Genomic DNA, 25,495 nt, shown 5'->3' with positions numbered 1-25,495 from the left:
TTCCCAAGATGCTTCTGATGACTGTTATTGGTCAAGTGTACAAGGATGATTACAAAGAGCAGCTAATGTCATGTAGTATAATAACATTACCTTAGAATTCAAAGGAATGCATCCTAAATGTTTCATGAATAGGGAAATCTCATAAAACGTTTCCATTCAATACTGAGAATAAAGAGGAATTAACAATTAGATGGAGTCCCTCTCAGATCAGGAAGGATGAGAATTAGATGAAGAGACATCAGGACAGACTAGTTTAAGTTGGAGAAACTGGATTGAGTTTTTAATGTAATTTTTTTTCTTTTTTCTAAATGTAATGTTGGTTCTAATGACTTTTAACGTTTCAAACGCCCTGTGTGAAAACTAGATACATTGAGGATCCTAAATACAATTGCAAACTAGAGTAAGCTCGTCTCCACTGATGTTAAATATCCCTTTTCTGAATTCCTCTCTTCTTGCTCTCCTCTTCCCAGACCTCTAGTACTGTTGTCTCATAATATTCTCTGCACAATGTCCCCATTATTGGTTTGGCCTTCTTGGCTTTAAAATTTCTATATCTTTTGCTTTGTCGCTGTAAGGCCACCATTTCCTAAGGTTAAGGACATGGGTTCTGGCACACAGTCATTGCTTTGGTTAAAATTCCAGCTTCAAACAGCTTGGGTAATTTATTTAACTAACGTATACGTCAATTTTTCAATCTGTAAACTAAAAATAAAAGTAGTACCTGCATAGAGTGTTACACTCAATCATGTACTAAAACAATTTATACTAAGTGATTTAATTTTCCAAAATATCAACTGCATTTTAAAAGACGAGTTAAAGAAATTTGATTAAGAAAAATGCACACTAAAAAACTGGTTTTGAACAGAGTCCTTCTTCCTCAACTACTCTAAAACTTTCCCAATCTCCTTGTCAGAACTAGTTCTTATACGGAATCTCCTAAGAGATGATCTGCAATATCTGGAATCAACAATCTAGCCATCAATTATTCATTATCATTCCAACTTTTCTAAGTGGGACCCATTGCATCTAGAATAAAAACTGAGTTTTTACACAATTTGAGCCTCTGGTTTCATTCAACTGAGCCTTACATATTTGAGCTATAAAGTAAGAATATTCAAATATAGGGAGCTTCTTATTGTATCTCCAATACTGAGTTAAATGCAATATGTTATGTAGTTTACTGGTGGTTCATTAGCAAGAACTCCCTCTACTTATTTTGTGGTGACTTGACTTAAAGAAAAACCTAATCATTGATTACTGTAGATAACTGGGTATTGTAACATTTATCTCTCAAAGGTTACTAGAAAAGTCCTATTTGCCAAATCAAGTGATCATTCCTCAGCACCATTTTTTTTGGACCTTACTTCAACATTTGCTAAAATTATTACATTATCCTTGACATTTTCTTCAACTGTTTGGCCCTGTACTTATCTCTTAGTTGACTCTTTATCAAACTACTTTGCCGGCTCATCTTTCTCAGCTCATTATTCAAATTTATGCATTTCCCAAAGTGTTGTTATAGCTTTCCTTTTTCATTCTATCCTTGAGTGGTTTTTATTTAATTTCAAGTCTTCAATGTCCCATCAATGCTGAGGGCTCTGTCCTTCAGCTTCTACCTTTCCTGTAAGCTCCAAGATTTACATTTCCAGCTGTCTCCTAGTCACCCCCAAGTGGATGCCCCATTAGCATCTAAAACTCAGCTTGTCCCAAACAAGTTACAATTATAGCTGATTTCTGTTCTTCTATAATAATTATCAATGAATATCTACTACATCCAGAATCTATTTCTTTGTTAACTGTCTTGCCTGTTCTTGGTCATTATGTTAGCCCTAAATATCGCTCTGGGTCTTCGCTGGTTTCTTGCCCACTGCTTTAGATTCAAAGCTTTAGTCCCATCTTTGCTTTCTAGCTAAAGCCCTCAGTAGTCTTGTTTCTTTCACTTTGAATTCTGAAGCTGCAGGCTAACCCCACCCATGACCACAACCCTGTGGACTCCTATCTTGGGAGGGAATCTTAGTTGCTTGGGATGTGTTAGATTAGGTAAATTATTTTTTCTATTAGCATATTTGAACTATTTGAGTAATATATAAAATCCATTTAAATTTTCTATATTTTCAATAATTTTAAAAGTCAGATACATTGAGGTATAATTTACATAAAGTAAAATCCACACAACGTAGTGCAAAGTTCTGTGACATTTGACGAATGGATTTAGTTATGTAAAATCACCACAATCAATATACAGAATATTTCTATCACCCTAAAAATTCCCTGTTGCTGCTTGGACGTCAATCCTCTTCCTGCTTGTCCAGGTAACCACTGATCATGTTTATGTCTAGCTTTTTCTTTTTCTTCAGTAATGTTTTTAGTCTAAAATTTTACTTGCTGAAGGCAAAGAAAATGAAATGTAACAAAGCTGTAGAGACTACACAGTTAAAATCTGCTATTTTAGAGCTTAGTACTAATGTTCTCTGTAAAATTAAATTCTTTTTTTTTTTTTTTTTTGAGACGGAGTTTCGCTCTTGTTACCCAGGCTGGAGTGCAATGGCATGATCTCGGCTCACCGCAACCTCCGCCTCCTGGGTTCAGGCAATTCTCCTGCCTCAGCCTCCTGAGTAGCTGGGATTACAGGCACGCGCCACCATGCCCAGCTAATTTTTTATATTTTTAGTAGAGACAGGGTTTCACCATGTTGACCAGGATGGTCTCGATCTCTTGACCTCGTGATCCACCCGCCTCGGCCTCCCAAAGTGCTGGGATTACAGGCTTGAGCCACTGCGCCCGGCCAAATTAAATTCTTAAAAATAATAATACTCTGAATATCCCAGGAATTGTGACAAGAGCTTTGCATGTATTATGAGTTTGTCACTTAATCAGCACAACTATATGTGTTAGGACTTATTTTTCCCTGTTTTGCTTATTAGAAAATTTACACAAGGTCATATAACTAGTAGGTGGCAGAGATTGAGCTGCCCTTCTCCAAAACTTATGATCTAAAATGTTGTCATGAAATGACTCTCTCTCTCTCTCTCTCTCTCTCTCTCTCACACACACACACACACACACACACAGAGCCAAATTTCATTTCATTATTTTCTCTTTTTCCAGCACCTCTCCTTCCTTTTGATATCTTCTCCTTTTTCTTTTTGAGCAGCTTCTCCTCTGTCCATTTTTTTATGGTAATATTCTATCTGATTTCCCTATGAACCCAACCTTGGGCTATAATATAGCCATTTTTAAATCTTTTTACAGATTCCTTCCAATTCTCTCTCCTTTACTCTAAACAAGCCTATCAACCCCCTTCATACTCAGCATGATCGATAATCTGTAACTCTGTTATTCACATAAGTTATGCAACATAATTTATTAATCAAATTACCTTATATAGCTTTCTTCATGTCAACTTACCTTATTTTGAAGTGTGTGTGCCTGTGTGTGTGTGTGTGTGTGTGTGTGTGTGTGTGTGTGTGTCTATATACATTTTGTTTTTGAGACAAGGTTTTCCTGTGTTGTCCAAGCTGGAGTGTAGTGGTGCAATTATGGCTCACTGATGCCTCCAACTCCTAGTCTCAAGAATCCTCCCACCTCAGACTCCCAAGTAGCAGGAACCACAGGCATGTGCCACCATGCCCAGCTCATTTTTTAGTTTTTTGTAGAGATGGGGTCTTGCTGTGTTGCCCAAGTCTTAAACTCCTGGCCTGAAGTGATCCTCCCTGCCTTGGACTCCTAAAGTGTTGGGATTACAGGCCTGGACCACCATTTACCTTCTTATATATTAAGTTTTCATCCCAGATACAGAAGTATAGAGCTTTAAATGAGTAAAGAGGAAGGAAAGGATCCAAAAAAAATCATAAATTCACTATGTTCTAATGAATACTAAGTATTGTGTGCATGTTAATATTCCCTAAATACTTGATCACAAACTTGACTTACTACAAATGTACTCTTTAATTTCAACTCAGAAAATTTAACAAATATATTTTAATTGTAACTACCATCCAGTGCTACACTTTACTCATTCATCTCCCTGAAAAACTTAAAGTTTAAAAACTCCCTTATCCTTCACTGACGCTTAAATGCCTGCTCGAAAAACACTTGATAGCATAAATTAGTCTGCTCTTCTAAACTTCAATTGCCCTTACTTTATCTTCTTTGATGGTGTTAATTATGATGTATTTCCTGGCTCCCTTACATAGCTGGTTTCTTCTTACTCTTCTGTTTTAGTTCAAATATCACTTCCTTAGATAAGACTTCCAGCATTATTCCATCAAAAATAGTTCCTTCCCCACCCCAATCCCACTAGGTTACATAGAATTTTAAATAAGAGCACTTAAAACTATCTAAGTTTAACTTTTTAGGGAATATTTTCTCTCAAAAAAGATAATTTCCATGAAGAGAGATCTTGAATGTCCAGGTCACTGTTATGTCCCCAGCACCTAGAGTAAGGCTTGATACATACATATTTGGTGCATATTTGTTGAACAAATACATTTTTGGAATATAAAATATCTTTACAGTAGGAAAATAAGAAATTCAGAAATAATCTTTCCTTTATGCAGAGCAATTATATTGTATTATAGTTTAATATACCATATAATAACCAGGAATGATTTGACTCTAGCATAGCCAAATTTGCTTGTTATTTGGCTATTTTATAAGGAGATTTTAATAGTCTGTCTTGCAATTTTACTCCTATCTTAATACTCATATTTTCACTACTAACACCTGCAATCTAGAGTTGACTATAATTCTGAGTACAAAATGTACATTTGGGCATTAGAAAAATATCTAAAGAAGGAATTTGAATAGTTTAAAATGATTTGTATTAATAATATGATTTTGGCCACCTGCTAGACATTTAATGAAAAATGTCTCCAATTTTAAACATAACTCTTCGATCCTACAAGAAAAGTGGTAGACTGACCATGGTTTTGTGTTTGTTTTCCTTTTTGAAATTTATTTGCTTGCTCTTGAAGTGGCAAATTTTTCATTTTGGCTAGTCATTTATTTTTATTTTTCTATTGGTTGAAAGCATACACATGAAAGGCACACATACACACAAATTATCAATCCTCAACCTTGTTTTTTAACAATGATGAAACTGAGACTGGAGAAATTAGGAAACTTGTCTAAGATCACATTGGCCTTTACATTTCATGCTTTATTGCTTATACCAACATGCCTCTAAATAGGGAAACAGAGAATAAAACATTACTTGTTTTATTGTTCTTTAACAAAAGCATGTTTTTTTTTTAAAAAGAAAAATCCAGAATTAAGTAATTTGTCTTGTTTCTGGTGCTACAGATGAACAACTTAACTGTTCAAAGTGCAGTCTAATGCCCAGTCCTACTATTAAAAGGAATTTTCTTTTTTAAAAAAATAATCCTGGAAGTGGGTATTACTCAAAGGCCTTACTAGTTCGTCATTACAAGTTACTGATGTATTAAATCTGGATTCAAAATCCTACCGATTTTCCTTATAACAAACATAAATCATAAGTAGAGTTAATAATGATTTTTATCTAAAAAGCCTCTTGGCATAATTTGTGTAATAATAAGCACTATCATTCTTTGATTATTTATTATGGATAAAACTTTGAAACAAGTTCTTTACAGATATTACTTCCAATTTCTTTCAAATTACAAAAAAAGAAATAAGTGTTTCTAATTTATATGGCAAAAAAATTCTTCGTTTAAATGGTCGTATATGCATATAACTTATTTAGCCATTGTTCCATTATTTAATATTCGTGGTAACATTGTTTTTATTGTTACAAATAATGCTTAGTGAACATTTCATCCGTATGTTTTTATTTGAATTTCTATTTCTACCAAATCAAAAGTCTATGAGGGATCTTTATTTATATTGCAGACATGCTTTATAGAAAGGTTATGCTAAATTTCACTGCTACTCTGTTACCATAGTCTCACCATGTTTTGTTTTGTTTTATTTTTAATTTTTTATCTCCACATACAGGCACAGTGTTTTAAACAGGTGAAACATGATATCTCATTTAAAATAGCATTGTTTGGGATATGATTGAAATATAATTTTTTCATATATTTACTTACCACTGCATTTCTTGTTTAGAGAAATGTCTGTATATATCCTTTGCCCACTTCTTCTATTAGAGTTTTATTGACTATATACTTTATAAAAGTTATTCAGATGTTAAGCCTTTTAATATTTTATCTGAGTTGCAGCAAGTATCTTTCCAACTTGCCTGTCTTTTAATTTATGATGATTTTGATATTCTGAAGTTTATACATGCCACACTCCAGTCAAGGTTCTCCGTCTTTTAAAATTTATTTCATTGCTTTTAGTTTTAGGAAGGCTTTCTTTTGCCACAGAAATAAATACTTTATGCTTTCATTAAAACATAATTAACCCTTTACTAAACTAGCTGGAGTTTACTAAGATTAATAAGAAGTGTTAAGCAACCAGCCCAAAGTCATATCCCTAGTAACTGGCAGAACTTGAATTATAATTCACACATGTCTGATTTCAATGCTCTTGCTCCTTCCACCAACTATGTTTTTCAGAAATGAAAAGGTTTAAGAGTACAGGTGCCATAAGCCTGATGCCTAGATTTGCTTGACAGCTATCTCCTAAACTAGTAGTCACAAACTAGCATATCTGCAATGCATATAACAAATAATTAATTCTAAATCATGAAAAGAATGCATACACATCAAATGCAGATGATTTGAAATTGAAATTCAGTTTTCATGTATTTTTATAAAAAAATAAAATTCTTCATTTATAGTGCTTACTCTGTATTGGACATAGTTTTCACGTGTTTTGCATATTATATTTTGGCTAACTTAATTTTGCAATATCTATTCGAGGTACTACTATTATTATCCCCATTTTACAGATGAGGAATCTGAGGCATAAAATAACTCTCACAAGATCACAGAGCAAGTAAGCGGTGGAGTTGATTAAAAAGTTTAGTTCCAGAATCTGCTTTCATACTGCTTCTCAGACCAGCATTTCTTACAGGAAAAAATATTTTCCCTAACAGCTAAAATTTTTAGGACACAGAGTTAAGGTGGGTCATAGGCCTAGGTAAAACAGAATGTTATAGTATTCAGAATGTATGAGTAATATATTAATAGATTAGCTGTAATATCAAATTCAGGATTTAATTTCCAATATAAATGAAATTCTATATCTAAAAAGTTCTAAAAAACAATGCATTCCAAACCTCATTTTAAATGACTTATTTATTCACCAAATAGCTATTTATTTCATAGTTATTTGTTCCATGTTGGGGTATCATTACTCTTTTGAGTTCCAAGAGCTTTAACTCTTTTCTTTTATTAGAATATTTATAAACTTTAGTAAATTGGGCTTATGTATTACACTTTATCAATAGAAGCTGTCATATATGTGATATATTTTTGTATTATACGTACATATATATTTCATTTGAGACTTTTGTTTAGATGTATAATGATATTACTTAACAAAATATGTAAGCTTAAGCTTATATAAAATATTCCTATATACTAATATTTAAAGTATCTAGCCCAGTATTGATCATAGCATCGACACTTTGTGCCTGCTTATAGACTGAGTGATTTACATTTTCCAGATTTCAGAGTACTAGGGTTATATAAGGTTTTTCATGACTGAGCCATCTTGAGTATCTCAGTTTTCTACTTTCATCAATAATACTGAGTTCATCAAATAAAGGATGTAATCAATGCACACAGAGTATCAATAAAATGAATAGAATGTGAAACACAATAAATAATTAAGATTTAGGAAAATTTCAAGAACAGCTTATATGTGCATTTATATGTGTCCATACATACACGTATGTTAAATTACTACTATAATCAATGTTACTTCTCTTTACTGTTTAGGACATAAGTATAACAAAACGCCACATAAAAGCACAGAGCATTCAAAATATGTCACATATGTCACTGAAATCTGACAAGATTGAATTGAAATACAACTTTGAAATGCTACATGCTATAGTCCGAATATTTGTGTCCCCCCAAAAGTCATGTAGTAACCCTACCCACTAAATTGAGCATATTAGGAGATGGAGCCTTTGGCAGGTAAGGCCATGAAAGTGTTGTGGGTTGAGGGCCATAATAAAAGAGGCGAACAGAGACCCATTGCCTCTTCTGCCATGTGAAGACAAACGGAAAACAGATGGCGGTCCATGAGCCAGAAAGCAGACCCTAACCAGACACTAAACTTGTCTCTGCCTTGATCTTAGACTTTCCAGTCCCCAGAACTGTAAAAAATAAATTTTGTGAATTATAAGCCTCACTTATAACATTTTGTTACAGCAGTCTGAATGAACTATATAAAACATATCAATAGGCAACATTCAGAATAATCAGAAAACCAAAACAAAAAAGAATATTGTAATTGTATTAATTTTAAGAAGTTTCACTTAGCTAACCCTAATAGAAAGTGATTATTTTACTAAGCATTATAATTATAACACAAAATTTATGTTACTCATTCTCAACCATATTTTTATTAAGAAATATTTGAAACCTATTCAACTTGAATTATTAAACTTTTCAAATTAACATTAGTATTTGGAAGATAAATGGATCATTCTGAAATAGTAATTTTTAACAGTTTCTCAGACTCTTAAGGTAGCACAGATCGAACTATAATAATAATTTAATAATTATTAAGATATAACAAATATAAATATCATAATAATTGATCTAAGAGACTGGTGAGAAACATAGCTGACAAAAGATTTTTTTTATGTTGAGATCGCCTTATGAGTATAACTGATATATTACACAAGCACTTATCTTGTCAGATGCTCTAAATCAGGTCTGAAGGTAATTCTAAAACTTTATGTAGTTGAAACTTAAGATGTGGTTTTATGTAACTTAACAAATAGTATCTTAAAAATTTACTTTGTGTTAGACTTGTTTAATAATTATTTTAAAAAACTGTCATATGAAATTTCATGAGTAAGAAGAAAAACTATAATATACCCTAATAAAGCATGCTACTTCTCATTTAAAAGAAACTTGATTATGATTTGCAAGTGCTAAGTTAACATTTTTTGCTGTTTCAAAATCAATTCCTCCATTAATTATGTAGAATGATGATGTAGTGACTGTAATCAGACCTTGTAACACAACTGAAGGTCTTATAATTGTGGTTTAAAATATAAAACACACACTTCGACCAAATATGTTAGCCAAGTAATTGGACTTGTGAAATTATTTCTCCATCATATATTGGGCTAAAGTGGTGTTTATAAAGACAGATAAAACCAACTTGCATATTCATTACAGATGTGAGTGACAGGCTAATAAAAATATTACCTTTGGTCACACACTACAGTCATATTTTGAAAAGACTTAACTTTAGCTTGCTTTTATTAAACAGGTGAAATACATTCTGAATTGCTTGTAACAAAATTTACTGCTTTCTTTTCTTAAAGGATTTCCTTTTTCTGTCAATGTTTTCTTATCTTTTGTATTATTCTCTCTTTACTCTTACTTACTTTGGAACAGAATGTATTAGTCTTTATTTATCTCTATGCTTATTTGAGTTTGTAGAATCCCAAACTCACATATTAGGGATCTGTAACAGACATCCAGAAAGCTCAGCATTCAACTTCATACCAGGAGGAAAAAAGTTGTTATAGATCTATAGCTACCATTGTAATTTAAAAAGTGTATGTTAAAAAAGACTTCAAATTATGTTTAGCTAACTATGATAACTATTGTAATTTTAAAAGTGTATGTTAAGAAAGACTTCAAATTATGTTTAGCTAACTATGATAATTAATTTAGAACTTTAAGGACAATAAAACATTCTTGACTCCATAAATTTATTTTTATTTATTTATTTATTTATTTATTTATTTATTTATTTATTTATTTTGAGACGGAGTTTCGCTCTTGTTACCCAGGCTGGAGTGCAATGGCACGATCTCGGCTCACCGCAACCTCCGCCTCCTGGGTTCAGGCAATTCTCCTGCCTCAGCCTCCTGAGTAGCTGGGATTACAGGCACGCACCACCATGCCCAGCTAATTTTTTGTATTTTTAGTAGAGACAGGGTTTCACCATGTTGACCAGGTTGGTCTCAATCTCTCGACCTCGTAATCCACCCGCCTCGGCCTCCCAAAGTGCTGGGATTACAGGCGTGAGCCACCGCGCCCGGCCGACTCCATAAATTTAAACATTCAACAGATATCCTAGGTACCTTTTTTTTTTTTTTTTTTTTTTTGTAAGAAAAGTTGCTTCCATTATTAATCCTCTCCTCTTTGGAGTCTTCAAATTCTCTCAACCAAGTCCTTTTCCTCTGCCTTTATGCATATCATGAAGATTCCTTTGCCCGACCTCTAAGTTGTACCTCTGAATTTTCTTCCCCCTCTAAGCTTAAATTACTTATTTTTCTCCTTGTTTTGCCACTACTAAATTACATGGTTCATTCCTTCCTTTCCCCTGCACTTATTCCTTTCTTAATATTTTCCAGTCAGTACTGTCAAAACCCTACTATCCTGAGCTTCTTTCTCTAATTCTTTCTGCACTGCTTAGAGGCCTCCTAATCTTTTCCACTGTAGTCTGAAACCATATTCCTTTTACTTAAATACAATATATCCCTTAGCTTCATCAGAGAATGTTCATTTCCCTTTTTATCATGAACAGAATGTTGACCCTTCAAGAATACTATCTCTCTCAGAAACATTCTGAGGGGAAGCTGCTCAAAATCCTTGAACTTACATGTATACCACAGAAGCCCAGAAGCATTCTTCCTGTTATGCATTGCTGCTTCCACATGTTTACTTTTCTAATCTTATGTGAAGTCTATGTCTTTTATGTTCATACCATTATTCCTCCTTGCTGCTACCATCTATAGTCCAGGCAATTTCCTTCACATATATATCAAGCTGAGGCCCTCAATAATTTCAATGTGTGTATAAAAATGTTAGCATTAAAATTTGTTGCTTTCCCCCAGTTAGAATGGCGATCATTAAAAAATCAGGAGACAACATGTGCTAGAAAGGATGTGGAGCAAAAGGAACACTTACACACTGTTGGTGAGAGTGTACATTAGTTCAACCATTGTGGAAGATAGTGTGGCAATACCTCAGGATCTAGAAATAGAAATTCCATTTGACCCAGCAATCCCGTTACTGGGTATATACTCAAAGGATTATCAATCGTTCTATTATAAAGACACATGCACAAGTATGTTAATTGCAGCACTGTTTACAATAGCAAAGACCTGGAACCAACCCAAATGCCCATCAATGATAGGCTGGACAAAGAAAATGTGGCACATATACACCATGGAATACTATGTAGCCATTAAAAAGGATGAGTTCATGTCCTTTGTAGGGACATGGATGAATTTGGAAGCCATCATTCTCAGCAAACTGACACAAGAACAGAAAACCAAACACTGCATGTACTTATAGGCGGGTGTTGAACAATGAGAACACATGGACACAGGGAGGGGAGCATTACACACTGGCATTGTTGTGGTGGGGACTAAGGGAGGCACAGTGGGAGCTAGGGAAGCTGGGAGGGATAACGTGGGAAGAAATGCCAGTTACAGGTGACGGGAGGATGGAGGAAGCAAACCACCTTGCCAGGTATGCAACAATCCTGCATGATCAGCACATGTACCCCAGAACCTAATGTACAATTAAAAAGAAATAAAAATAAAATAAAATTTGTTGCTTTATTTGAATTTCCAAACTGTAATCTATGTTCTATCTTGGAAAATCACTCTCAGAAAGAAACATTGTATCTTCACATTATCTGGAATTGTTCAACATCTGAAAATTCTGAAGATTATTAAATTCTCTCTGATAATAATCTGCTCAATTTGCTTCTATTGCCTTAGCTATCATCACAAAGTTCAGTTCTTTCATTGAGACCTTCTTTCCCAATTCATCAAAACTTCTGCATGATTTCACATGACAACATGATTTAAAACAGTTAATCCTTCCCAATCCATTCAAACATTACTTCAACTACTTTCCTTGCCATCCACCCTTAACATCTCTAGTCTCCTCTTCTTTCTACATAATTGCCCAGAAAGTTCCAACTGTGATCCAAATGATAAATGACTATATCTGAAGTGTGCTAATGAGCCAATCATTACACATTCTTAGAGAACCAATGCCATCACAAATTTAGGGTCTCCACTAAGCTAAACTATAACCATTTTCCAGGATATCCTTGGTGAGCTCCTTGTCTCATTCCCCAGGGTATTCTTAACTTTTAATTCCCAAGCCATCAAGAAGCCTAGTGTACATTAACTGCCTTCAGGTTTTTTTCTTTTCCATCTCCTTTCCCTTCTCTTCTATTTGCTTTCTACCCACAATAACTTTATTGAATCAAGGAGAAAAATATCATTATTGACTAGTCCTACCATTTAACAATATATTTGTCTTGTCTGGAATTTGTCACTGCTGATTATACCCCTTTATTGAGAATCACTTCTTTCATAGATTTTTAAAAATTTGTCTTCTTTCATGGATATCCTACTGTCTTTAATCATTTTCAACATAGTTTTCTGGCTTTTGTTTTTCCATCCATCCACAGCACAGCTTCCTCGCCCACCAGTGTCTAGGTTACTCCCTAGGAAGTGCATCCTCCCTCTCTCCACTGTAGTTACTGACTCTCCTGCCAAAGGTCAGCTCTGCCTTGGAGCTGCTCTAGCCAGGGCCTCTCCTGCCAAGAATCAGGGCTCAGAGCAGCTAGGTCACTGGGTCACTCAGACACCAGCCCCCTCTTAGACTAGTTCTTCAGATGCCTGTCCTAGGGTTGGAGAGTTAGGAGTTGAGTGTCAAGATGGCAGGGCTCTGGAGTGCTGCCCACACTTGGGACATCTTCACCCTCCCCAGATCAGCAGCAGGAAGGCTGGCTGTGTGCTCCATCAGAGGCCAGGTGCTGTGAACATCCCCAAACCCTTGCTCCATACCCAAGGCTTTTTTCCCCCACCCTGCCATCCCGTCTGTCTTAATCCTGCCATTGTGCCCCCTCTCCGACATTCTCCGACTTTTCCTCCCCTGTTCCCAGTCTCCTCCATCCCCCAAATAAGACACTCATAGTCAGAGGATGCCACCACGTTCTGTTTAGTGTCATTGAACACAGCCTGTAGCCTTCTCCATCATCACATCCCTCCCACTTCCCCAGGCCAAGAGAGACACTGAAGCCTGGGTGGGGAACTGGCAGTGGGCATTGAGCCCATGCCCTTGTGTACATAATCTATAATATTTATATATATTGATATAGAATTCTCTCTGTAATATATGTCATAGAATCTCTCTTGGGCCTGGGGTGGGAATGCCACATTAAGAAAACATGCTAAGACTGGCTGTAAAAATGGGTATTTCCCAGACCTGGAAGATGGTGTGTGGGCTGTAAAGGTGAGGTTGAGGAGAAGATAGTGAGCTCATTCCCCAAGATCCCCTCTTCAACACAGGGACAAGAAGGAAGGTATGTGGGGGTGGAGGGGACAATGGAGGGGGAGGAATGGAAGATTTGGATTTCATTTAATAAAGTCAATTGTAAACGAAAAACAAAATGTAAATAAGTGCTGGTGATCCCCAAATTTTGATTCTTGGCTCTCTTCTTATTTTTCATATGCTACTGACAATTCCATTAATTCCAAAGGCATCACTTGAATGCTGATATGCTACCCTAGTCTATGTCCCTAGCCCAGACTTCTCTCCTGAGCTCCAGACCACCGATCACCTCTATTAGATATTTATACTTGAATATTTTAAATGAGGCTTACATTTTACCTATCCTAAAAGTGAACTCCATCTTTCCCCTAAAACTTGTAAAAATTATATTCCCTATCCTGATAAAATGTACCACCAAACACTTTAGTCACCTGAAATTATCCTATGCCTCATATTCCTGCATCAATAATATCCAGTCTGATCAGTGACCAAGACTTGTAAGATCTACATCTTTATGTAACTTCTCGTGTATTGTTTGTCTCTACTTATACCTTAATTCAGACCATAATCATTTCTTAACTGATTAATCACACTATCCTCATATATAATATTTCTGCTTATATTACGCCAGTCCATCTTTTAAATAAGTTTCTAGAAACAAATACCTGACTTACTCTGTTGCTTTATGTGTTTCAATAACCTACATAATCTTTATAAATCTGGTCTCTTCCTATTTTTGCCTAAATTTGTGTGAAGCCAGGCCACACTGCTTCCTCTACCAGAAACGCTCTCTACACAAGAGGCCAACAGTGTTCTAGCTTTTAATATTCAACTAAATTCCTCCATGAAGTCTTTCTTATATTTAATATCTATCCTTCCCAGGGGAAAGGAATACCATCTTTTCTGATTCCATTACATTTTATATACATGTGTGTATACGTATGTACATACATTTTATATAGTGTATGTGTGTGTGTGTGTGTACACATATTCACACTAAAAAAAGCCTGCAAGGATAGGGAGCTATTTTGTGTGTCCTGTTATTTCCAGCACCTAGAACAGTACCACATGTATTTAATGAATGTTCAAGTTTCAGCTCAAGTGTTACCTCTTCCAAGACACTTTTTCTGACCATCTAGCTGAAATAAACTTTATTTAACTTTATGTCTTTGCAGAATATATTGTCAGAATAATCTGCACTGATATATTAACGGAGGATGTTATCCACATCTCTTAACTCTTCAGTGATATTGATAGCTTTTTTAGGGTATTAGGTCTTTGGTATTCTCCACGTGTTGAACACTGATGAATTCATGTTAGAAATCAAAATTTGGAATTTTTTTTAAAAAATTGAAAACTAGTTTTATGTCTAAAATGTTTGGAACCAAACATATATGTGTATGTATATTGGGGGGTAACTATACATACATACACAAACACATACATCCCATTTGCCTTTAGTTATTCAGTTTATGAAAAAATTACATATATATATATACATATTACATAAAAATTATTTTACTTTTATCCATCTAATTGGAGCAGTCACCGTTGATAGTTGAATATACAAATACCTAAATTAAAATGATCATAGATTTAATTTTTTTTTATATTACAAAGGAATGAATAACTATGAAATGAGTAAAAAAATGATTAAACATTTCTGGGACAAGTTAGATAAGTAAAATAATAACAAAAAAAAAAGCAGTAGAAGAGACAGACCTGCATATCTTCTCCTTGTAGAGTCCAGTTCTTCTGTGATCACATCGTGTAATGGACAGACATAGACAAAGGAGATGGGAGTGAGTGGATGTACTCAAAAGGTAAAAAGTGACACTGAAGGAAAGGGCCTCTAATCATTTTGAGAAAGAATCCTGTGTACAGTTTTAGGGAAGATATAATCAAATGCATTCCACAAAAAATACATAAGAACTGATGGCAAGATGATTATGCTACTATAGGTTAGCAGATTCAGAAAAATAAAGTTAGTGTAGAAATAAAGAGGATCCAAAAGTTTACAATTATTTATGTATAGCAAATCCTGAACACCAATGCTGAAAAAAGATACCATTAGTAAAAACAATGTTAGTTGTATGACCACATAGTCACTTAAAAAATCTATTACAATGCTTTCAAACTTTTATTTATCTGCAGAAAAAAATTTAATCGAGTCATTATCAAATAGAGCAATAAAATAGTTCCAACAGATTTCTATTCCTTGTATGCTTCCCCAGTAAATCAGTGCACACAAAAAAACAAAGAATGGTCATCAGGCCAATATTTCATTGAATTATTTCAATACAGCAAAATATTATTAAAATGTTATGAAGTAATAAATACAGCACAAGTTTTTATTTGAAGAGTAGCTGAAATATATGGCTTCATTTCAGCATTAAAAATCCAAATTAACCTTCAATGTAGATAAATATTCTTTGATCATATTCCTTTTTAATGCCTATTTATTCAAACAGATTCTTACAAATGCCACTTATAGATTATTAAAATTTATGCTAAAAGGTATCCATCCAAATGCATCAACTATAACAGATATGACACATGTTTTGGAAAAGACTTTTTTCCCTAGTACTAGTGAAAAAGTTCAGATAACATTTTATACAGTGACTGGAAAACAGAAAAATGTCTGCTAAACTCAGTGTTCTCAGGAAAAATTTCTTTCAAAGATATTAGTGAGTTAGCATGATTGACACAGATGAACAATATGCCAAAAAGCCAAAATCTTCTATTTTAATTTACCCACGTAGCTTTGATTCAGATACCACAAATTCTAAAATCAAACACCACATTTAAGTTCTTCCAATAGGTGTATCATGATTTTTGAGTGATTTATATAGCAAAGCATATTGTATCAAAATATACTTGCAATACCAACATATTAAAATTATCGCTCTTTAGAAAATTATTTCCTGTAACAAATTTATCTTTTTATATGAATGATAAATGAAAACTTTCCATTCAACTAAGTCCCTTAGTGCTAAGATGACCAAAACAATTTTTCTTAGAAAAAAAACCAGAAATCTTAGTATGAATTATAGAAAACTGAAAAAAAATGATATTTTGAAGCTTAATACCATTTTATTATTATTTGAACACATTTTTTCACCTGTTGAAAACCAGACATTAAATCTCATCACAATCACATTACAAATCATACTGCTAACAGGATTAACCACTAGAAAAAAAAAATTCATATTCTCCTGAAATTTACTAATACACTTTAAAATTATACATGCTATGCTTTTGTTTCCACCCTCAATTCACCTACTTCTCAAGGAAGATCAGGTAGGACAATCACAGTTTATTAATAACCTATGCTAATGTCAACTTTCACATGTTGCATTGTGTTTTTATACACAAAATTTCCCTAGATACACACTTTCTAGATTATTAAAATAGTTTCCTCACATGTTAAAATGAAATTGTTATGAAGTGGATGAAATATGGTTTCCATATATTCCGTCTTTAAGAAAATTTTATTTTTTGCATAAAGTATAAAAACTACATAAATAAATGAAGCTTCTTTCTTCACCTAGTATTTTCCTATAGTTTGAATTACTTTATCTGGCATCAATGCAATAGCTTTCATATTATATATCCAAACATGAAAAATTATTCTCAATTCACTCAGTTAATTTCAGTGAATAACAGAGGCACACATAGTTCCAGTGACTTACCCAATGATACAAAACAAGTTCAGTGGCAGAGCCAGAAATAGAACAGGTGTCTCCTTATTACCAGGTCAATTTTCTTTGTACTAGATGCTAAATGACCCAATAAAAACATGTAAAATTAAAAGTCAAACAAAGAAGAAAAAAAGAATTCTCTCATGGTGATGCCTGAACTGGGTGTTTTACTATACAGTATTTAATTTAAAAATGTTTTAAAAGTGGCACATTCTACAACTGTCAAGTAATTGACCAATGCTTTCATTTGTAAGGAATATGGTAACACTCATCTTAGAATCATAAAATAATAAAAGAACCTTTTTTTCAGGAAGTGTGAAATGTATTTGACTAATAAGGGGATGAAAATGAAATATTTGAAAATGATCTCACTACTAACTAAAAGTACCAATTAAGTCATTTGCCAGTTTATCTGAATATGATCCATTCATAATTAGTTCATAATTAAGCTTATATAAAAATATAACTTTAGTAAATAAAAATTCATGTAAAGCATATCTCAAAATACAACTATATTTGTATCATATATTTTAAATATTTTTGGCTTTTTGGACTTTCCTTGGTTATAGTTTTATTATGTATTATTGCATTTAAACAGCCTCATTTAAAAAGAGAAATTTATACTCAACTATCCTGCTTAAGCAGCTATGTCTCAGGCAAATGGCAACATGCTATAAGGACTCATTTGACATATAGTATTATAATAAATAGCAGACTTTGGTGAACCTTGAAAGAAGCTAAGAGTATCCCCTCTACTTCTCCCATACTTCTCATTACCATGCCGCAGTCAAATATTCTGCCTTTTAGTGCAATTAATGAAGGGTTCTAATGAGAACTCTTTCTTTTTCATTTATGCAACCACCAGTTACAAGACTCTTCTACAACTAATACACCCATATTTTCATCTAATCAATAACCAGGTAAGACTGATTAAGGATAGTAAAAGTATTCCCTCTTTTAGGTGCCCAGGTACTGTCACAATTATAGCTGGATCTTTGTTTTAGACAGAAAATAATGAAGAGTTTCTTTGTAGGAACAAAAACAAATGCAGTATTTTTTGTTCATTCCATCATACAAAATATTTTCACAAATTACAGTGAAATAAAAGATACTTATAAAATATAATGAATAAACTCATAAGCACCATTTAATCACTTATGGTAAACTATTTTACAATAAATATTTTAAAATTTAAGATACTATTAAGTTGCAAACTATCTAATATAAAAAGCAAGATGGGAGTGATTTCATTATTGTGTATTATAGAGTGTGCTTACACAAACCTACATGGTATAGCCTACTACATACCCAGGCTATGATACAGTCATAGTGCGCCTAGGCTACAAACCTATACAGCATGTTTATATTCAATACTACAGGCAACTGTAACACAATTGTATTTTGTATATCCAAATGTAGAAAAGATACAGTAAAATACAGTATTATAATCTTATGGGACTACTGTCATATATGCATCCTTCTTTGACTGAACCATCATTATGTGCTACATGACTGTACATCTACATATCTACATATACAGAAATTAATGCATATACAAAATCATTTTCATTAAGCATATTTGGTAATATGATAAGCTCATGAAACTATGATGTCAGCTTTTATGTAAAATTTTGTGCAAGCTAAGAATTCTTCCCTTGCCAATGTAATAATGTTTTAACTGTGATTATGTTTCAACTGAACACATATCTCAAGTTTGAACAGAAATGATTACCTGTAATCAACTTAAAAAAGACAAACACATGGGGCTTGTTTATTCACAAATGCAGTTTTCACCCACAGTGTTTGATATCTATCTGAAATTTTGTTGACTGGTTAATGTTCTCACTTACCACCATTTACAACCGGCATACACTTGGTACTGTTACCAGATTTAACTGTAGTTAATAACATATGTTTATGTCTTATAGGAACAAACATTATGTGAACAAGGTCCCTGACACAATGAAACAGAGGCATGAAAATTCTAACTGTATATTAGAATTTGCACATAACTAGAAGCTAAGCATAGTGTGAGGGCTCATTAAAGTTCATGGAGCCTTAGAATGTTTCTTTTGGGTGAAGAAGAGATACCTTTTTTAAAAAAAAGAAGCTTAAGTAAGCACCTAGTAGGAGGGCCTCAGTGATGCAAGGCTTACTAAGCTTACAGATGACAAACTAGAACAACTTCATAGTGACAAAACCTTTTTGAAAAATTTCTTAATGCAAATGATGTAAACTAATCATTTCTAAACTTATTATTTTCTATAATTTTGTCTACAACCATAAAATTACTGAACATTTACAATAATTTCAACCTATTGAATGACCATTTATTAGATTAGGTGCAGTATTTTCAAATACTTCGCTATTATTAAAAATTCACTATACTTACATAAAAAGGATTTTTTTTTTTTTTTTTTTTTTTGAGATGGAGTCTCCCTCTGTCACCCAGGCTGGAGTGCAGTGGCGTGATCTCAGCTCACTGCAACCTCCATCAACTAGGTTCAAGCAATTCCCCTGCCTCAGCCTCATGAGTAGCTGGGATTCAGATGCACACCAGTACACCCGGCTAATTTTTGTATTTTTAGTAGAGATGGGGTTTTACCATGTTGGTCAGGCTGGTCTCAAACTCCAGACCTTGTGATCTGCCCGTCTTGGCCTCTCAAAGTGCTGGAATTACAGGTGTGAGCCATCATGCCTGGCTTAAAAAGGTTATCTTTTAAATGCCTTCTTATTTGGGCAGTGCTGTTTTTCTCTGATTTTATCTTTGAAATCCAACATATCATACATTTTTAAATGCAGGAAAAAAAGGGAGTATGTACTGAGGGAGTTTAAAATAATTTATTTCCAAACTATAGCATGCTGTTTATCATAGGAAGGACGGTTACTGAAGAACACACTTGGCATACAAGCTTATCTGTATATGCAGAGAAAACTGAACTAATTTTAAATGAGCAAATAACTTCATAAATCATGAAATTTCACTTCAGGAATATTATGAAAGAAGGTGATATTTACTTCTCAAGATGTTAGTAGTATTTAATTGCAAATTCTATCACTTGATTTGTCATATAAAACATTTATCTTACATTAAATTTTTCTATTAAGAATAAAATATACTTATTTTACAACAATTCAGAAGTCATCAAGCTGTTGATAATGACCAAGAACAGAGCCCTAATTCCTTTTTCCAGACTGGATGGCTTGAACAAGGATTTAATAAGAAAACTGATTTGGAATACTGCTTTAGACTAAAATATATATTTTTTTACTTTTAAGAAATCTTAAACATTCAAGAATGAAAAGAAACAAAAGTACAAAATATCAAAACACTCAAGAAAAAAATTTACAGTATAAAATTCACTAACAAAATACTTTATTGAATATTTACTTTTCCTAAAGATACATTTTATAAAACAAAACTCCAAAAGTAAAAAAAAAAAAAAAAAAAAAAACCTACCTACACTATAATTATAAATTCCATAAAGAACACAATATTGAAATGTCCATGTTAGAAAAAAATTAAAGGTTAACCCATTAATAAAATCCAATAATGCTAAAACTAGGGGCTTATGTGCACATTAAAATATTATAGTAAGTAGTAAAACATAATTTGTTACTCTGAATATTTTCAATTTTCAAAAATACAGTACATCAGCAAAAGGTTTAGCTGCCTGCACTTTTACAAGAAGACAGTTATTTTCTATATAAGATACAACCAGGTAAGAGCACGTTACGGTTTCAGTTACAAAAACAATGGCTGCGTCAATTCAAGATTTTCCTAGATGTAGCATAACTCACACTTATAAAATAACAAATCAAAACTCATAAATATTTTAAAGTTATATGTCCAGGTGAATAAATTCTGAACTATGTAAGTCCAAGATTAGTTTCTAAGACTAATTTGGAGAATATGCGAAATTGTACCAGTTTCAAAACATTCATTAAGACTGAAGAACTTCTAACTTAAGGTAGCTTTCCCACTACTTTTTTGTGTGGTAAGTTAAGAAAAATATCAGTCTAAAATATTTTATGTGGAAACAGCCTCTTTTCTCATAAACATTTCTAATTACTATAAGAAAACACAAACTCACAAGATAAAAAGTATACAATTCAATTGCTTAATAGTTTTTTTCAATATTTATATTACTGAATTATTAAAGACCACAATATTCTTTTCTGGAATCAGATTGTTTTTTGAAAAAATAAACAACAGATTATTTGTTACTTCATTTGAATTAGAAATATTTTATTAAGTTCTAAAAAAATTCTAATCCACATTCTACAGGAAGAAGACATTAAATGATTTACTCTAAAAATTATTAGAAAAACCTGGGCCTTAAAATAATGCATAGGATTTACATACTTTATGTTCACATGAAAGATATTAATATGATAAATATGATACTTCCCAGGGATCTTTATCTATACTAATGTCAATTAAGTTAAAGATATTGTAAGTAGGGCCGGGCACAGTGGTTCAGGCATGTAATTCCAGCACTTTGGGAGGCCAAGGCAAGGAGATTACCTGAGGTCAGGAGTTCGAGACCAGCCTGGTCAACATGGTGAAACCCTATCTCTATTGAAAATATAAAAATTTGCCAGGCGTGGTGGCAGGTACCTGTGTCACACAATCCCAGCTACATGATAGGCTGAGGCAGGAGAATTGCATGAACCCAGGAGGTGGAGGTTGCAGTGAGCCAAGATTGTACCATTGCACTCCAGCCTGGGCAATAAGGAAATCACTTCTTTTGCTGATAATCCTCTCAAGACATCTCAGTTCAGAAATACCAAGTTTATTCTTTTAAAAAGGCAGATACTAGTCATAGTACTTAAAATTCATCCAAATACTTGTTAACTCATTTTCTAGTCCACGTCATGCCATTTAGCTCTTTGGTTCTATAGTCTCACATTTAAAATAAAAATTTCAAGTGTTATTTTTATTGCTAGTAAACATTCCAGAAATGGCAAATTCCCAGGTATTATAAATTATTCTGGCATTAATTTTCATAAAAAGGCAATTGAAAAAGAAAACAATACATCTATTGATGCACAGCCAACTTTCTATCTCAAATTTGGGCTCAATCCCATACAAAGTTTTTCTGATGCTACGAGTTTGCCACGATAACCCTTTGATGAGAAATCTTTGACAATTTTTTGAAGTGAGTCCCTTATATTTCAGCACATAAAAATTATGTATGAAACACCTTTGTTTATAGTCAATAGATTATTAATATCATATATGTACTTAAACATAAAAGAAATAACTCCAAACATGTATTCTGTAAAGCATAGGTTCGTATAAATAAGTTGTTGAAATATAATCTGCTATATCTATATCCTACTACTTTCCTCCCATTTTATCACTCCAAAGTTTTGATAATTAAAAATATTCTTTGAATAACCTAATTTCCTTTTAGAAGCAAACAGATAAGAATATTTACAAAGTAATAAAATTTAACATTGTTTTTACTGTCTTAGCATATTGCATACTTACTCACGACATTTAGGGTTTCAATTTCCAGGACCAATTTTCCTAGTATACAGGAAAATACATAATTTCAAAAAAACTAGAATCATTTTAAACTATGACATTAAGGGACTATAGTTAAATTAAACTAAAAAAAATGTTTAAAGTAGATCCTCAAAATGTTGTGTTTATGAGATGTCAAAATACTTTTCATTAAACATTGCATTGTTTTGTGATTTTAATATACAATGTAACATATATATATATATATATATATATATATATATATAGCCACTCAAACATAGTCACGTATTTGACATGATGACAAAGTGGATAAACAAATAAATAATAGTTTATGACCAAGGATAACCTGCGTCACACAATACAGCAAGAGGAGATGTTTACAGTAATAATTTTTGATGTATAAATCATAACATAAAACATTAATTTTACATTTATCTTGTTTACCTAAAAAATCTGCTTCAAAATATTAAGCTAATCACTATTTTTCTCATAAACTGCTATTAACTGAAGATTTGAAAAATTTTTTTTCTTACAACCTTGTGAATAAATTTAAATTCCCAATCTGAATTCGTTTATTTTATTAAATTTTCAGTATGTACTGTTTTACTAAAAGATAATTCATAGATTAATTCACTTGCACTATGACATCTTTCTTTGCTCTTCAGACTTAGTCACATAATACATTTTCTCAAAGCATTCTATTCTTCTCCTTAATAGAACTTACTACAATTATAATTGCTTAATCATTAGTATAATTATTTTTAAATTATGTATTTTTGCTGATGTAATATGCTGTGTGAGGGCAATTGCTGTGTCTGCCTTGTCTACATTAATAAGTCAGTGCCAACTATAATGCTTGGAATACAGCAGGATGACAACAAATACTGGTTAAAGACTAATTTTTACATTGACATATTTTAACATATAGGTCTTAGAGCTGTAACATGAAATAATGAATCAGCACATAAAAATACTTTAACACTATTACCACAGACAAAACTATTTTTAATTACAATACCATTAGTAAAACTCTATTTGAATTTTTAAATTTTCGATGAACATTTCAATATATTCTCATTCAATTACTAACTAAAAGTCATATTTTTTTAAGTTCATCGATTATCTCTGAACTTTGTCTTTTTTCATTTTACTCTTGGTTCAAGTTTTTGTCTTCTACTTAACCCATTTATGCCTAGTGTTCCATTATTGGAATGCTAAACTTCTGGTAGTTATTTATATCCTACTGTTCAAGGTCATTGACAAAGTTTAATTTTTCACACAAAAAAATTTGCGACCTCCTGCATAAATGGGTTAACCATATCTCTCCACAAAAAAAGAAGAAAGGGAGAGGAAAACAAAAATACTTCATTTCAATTCACTGGTAGAATTAACAGTTTGAAGAGACTCCTTATTGAATTCAAATACTATGCTAACCCTCATCCTCGTTGTTGGCAATATTTCTTAACTCCAGAGATTGTACAGAAATCATTACTAATATTTAGTATAAATATCTCAACAGCATTTGCAACCAAATAATAGAAATATCCTACAAAGACAAACTTGAGATAGTATATTGAGCTTCTATTGTACTTTTTAGGGAAGCAAGTACCTCTGTATTAAGGTACTTCAATTCTAGTCAACATAATAAAATGTGTAAAGCAGATGACCGTCTGTGCTTAAGTTAGTCATTTTTTCCTTAAAGGACTCATCTTAATAAAATAATTATATTTTTTCCCAAAATATGTATAATTGGTTTTCTAAAAAATTTGAAATAAAGTATTTACCATTCTAATCTAAATGGAATCTACACACTATCAAGTTCACACCAAAATGAGAAAAATGAGGTACAACAAGCACACACGCATTTTAAAAAGCATGAAATGCAATGTTTGTAGTCTCATGCTTTCATATGGTTTCCAAACCCTGACAAACCTGGCTCAGATTGGTGTTTCTTTTTCGGCAATGGTTTGTCATCACTTATTGTACCATTCACCTTTTTCTGCTGGTCTTCCCATGTAACTTCTAGTATAAATCAAAAAATAACAATCAGAGCTTATAAGAAATATTAGATAATGTCCATAACAAGAATTTAAATATACTTCAGGGATTTATGGGATTTTTGGATATTCTTCCTAAATTCTCACATAAACTATGTAATAGTTAACATTTTAAATAAGAAAATGTGACATTAAAATTTTGCTTAATAGATTTCAAATTCCAAAGCACTAACATTTACTTCCAGTATATCCCCAAATTTATTTTCAGTAAAATGAATGCAGCCAAGATATGAAGAAAGTAATAATTAAAATGGTTTGACAAAAGTCTCCTCTTAGTTGATATTAAATAATACATACTAGCTTATTTTAGAATAAGCATTTTATGAAACATTGCTTTATTGTGATGACATGAAATGTTTATGTGGAATTACAATGTAGAAACTTTGAAACATATCAAGAGAAAGTTCATAAATACATTTCAATACATGAGATAAAATGACTATTTTATTACCATATTTAGTACCTTCATAAAATGACAAACATATATGCTATGAGATATTATTTCAATAAAAATCTTGATAAAGAAAGACAAATATATTTAGTGGTAACAGCTTTGTATCATTGACTATGAGTTACTTGGCTCATCTAAGATTATCTATAATTATTTCTCATGTGGTTAACATTCATTCATTTAATAAAGATATATTTAGCACCTACTATAATCCAGGCATGTCTGGGTACAGGGGATATAATAGCAAACAAAAAAGGCAAAAACCCATACATTCATAAAGTTTATATTTAGATGGGAGAAACTGACTATAAACAAGATAAGTAAAATATACTGTGACCTAAATATTGATTGATGCTAAAAAGAGA

The 25,495-nt window shown here is 32.6% G+C and overlaps 1 protein-coding gene across 46 annotated transcripts in view; it reads right to left on the bottom strand.

Annotated features, from left to right (window-relative positions):
* The window catches only part of RIMS2 (regulating synaptic membrane exocytosis 2), a 730,833-nt gene that overhangs the window by 191,483 nt on the left and 513,855 nt on the right, over positions 1 to 25,495 (bottom strand). For 14 of the 46 annotated variants that reach the window (XM_074387016.1, XM_074387028.1, XM_074387027.1 and 11 more), the window contains one exon: positions 24,555 to 24,644. The exons of 21 other annotated variants lie outside the window; for them this stretch is intronic. In XM_074387016.1, coding sequence (XP_074243117.1) covers positions 24,555 to 24,644 — 90 coding nt within the window. Of the gene's footprint in view, positions 1 to 15,149; positions 15,183 to 24,554; positions 24,645 to 25,495 lie in introns of all 46 variants that reach the window. 11 more of the 46 variants (XM_074387003.1, XM_074387006.1, XM_074387018.1 and 8 more) reach the window with 2 other exon arrangements.

This window comes from Saimiri boliviensis, chromosome 15 (assembly GCF_048565385.1).
Source record: "Saimiri boliviensis isolate mSaiBol1 chromosome 15, mSaiBol1.pri, whole genome shotgun sequence".
Classification (NCBI taxonomy): Eukaryota; Metazoa; Chordata; class Mammalia; order Primates; family Cebidae; genus Saimiri; species Saimiri boliviensis.
This window is presented reverse-complemented; position numbering and strand designations above follow the sequence as displayed.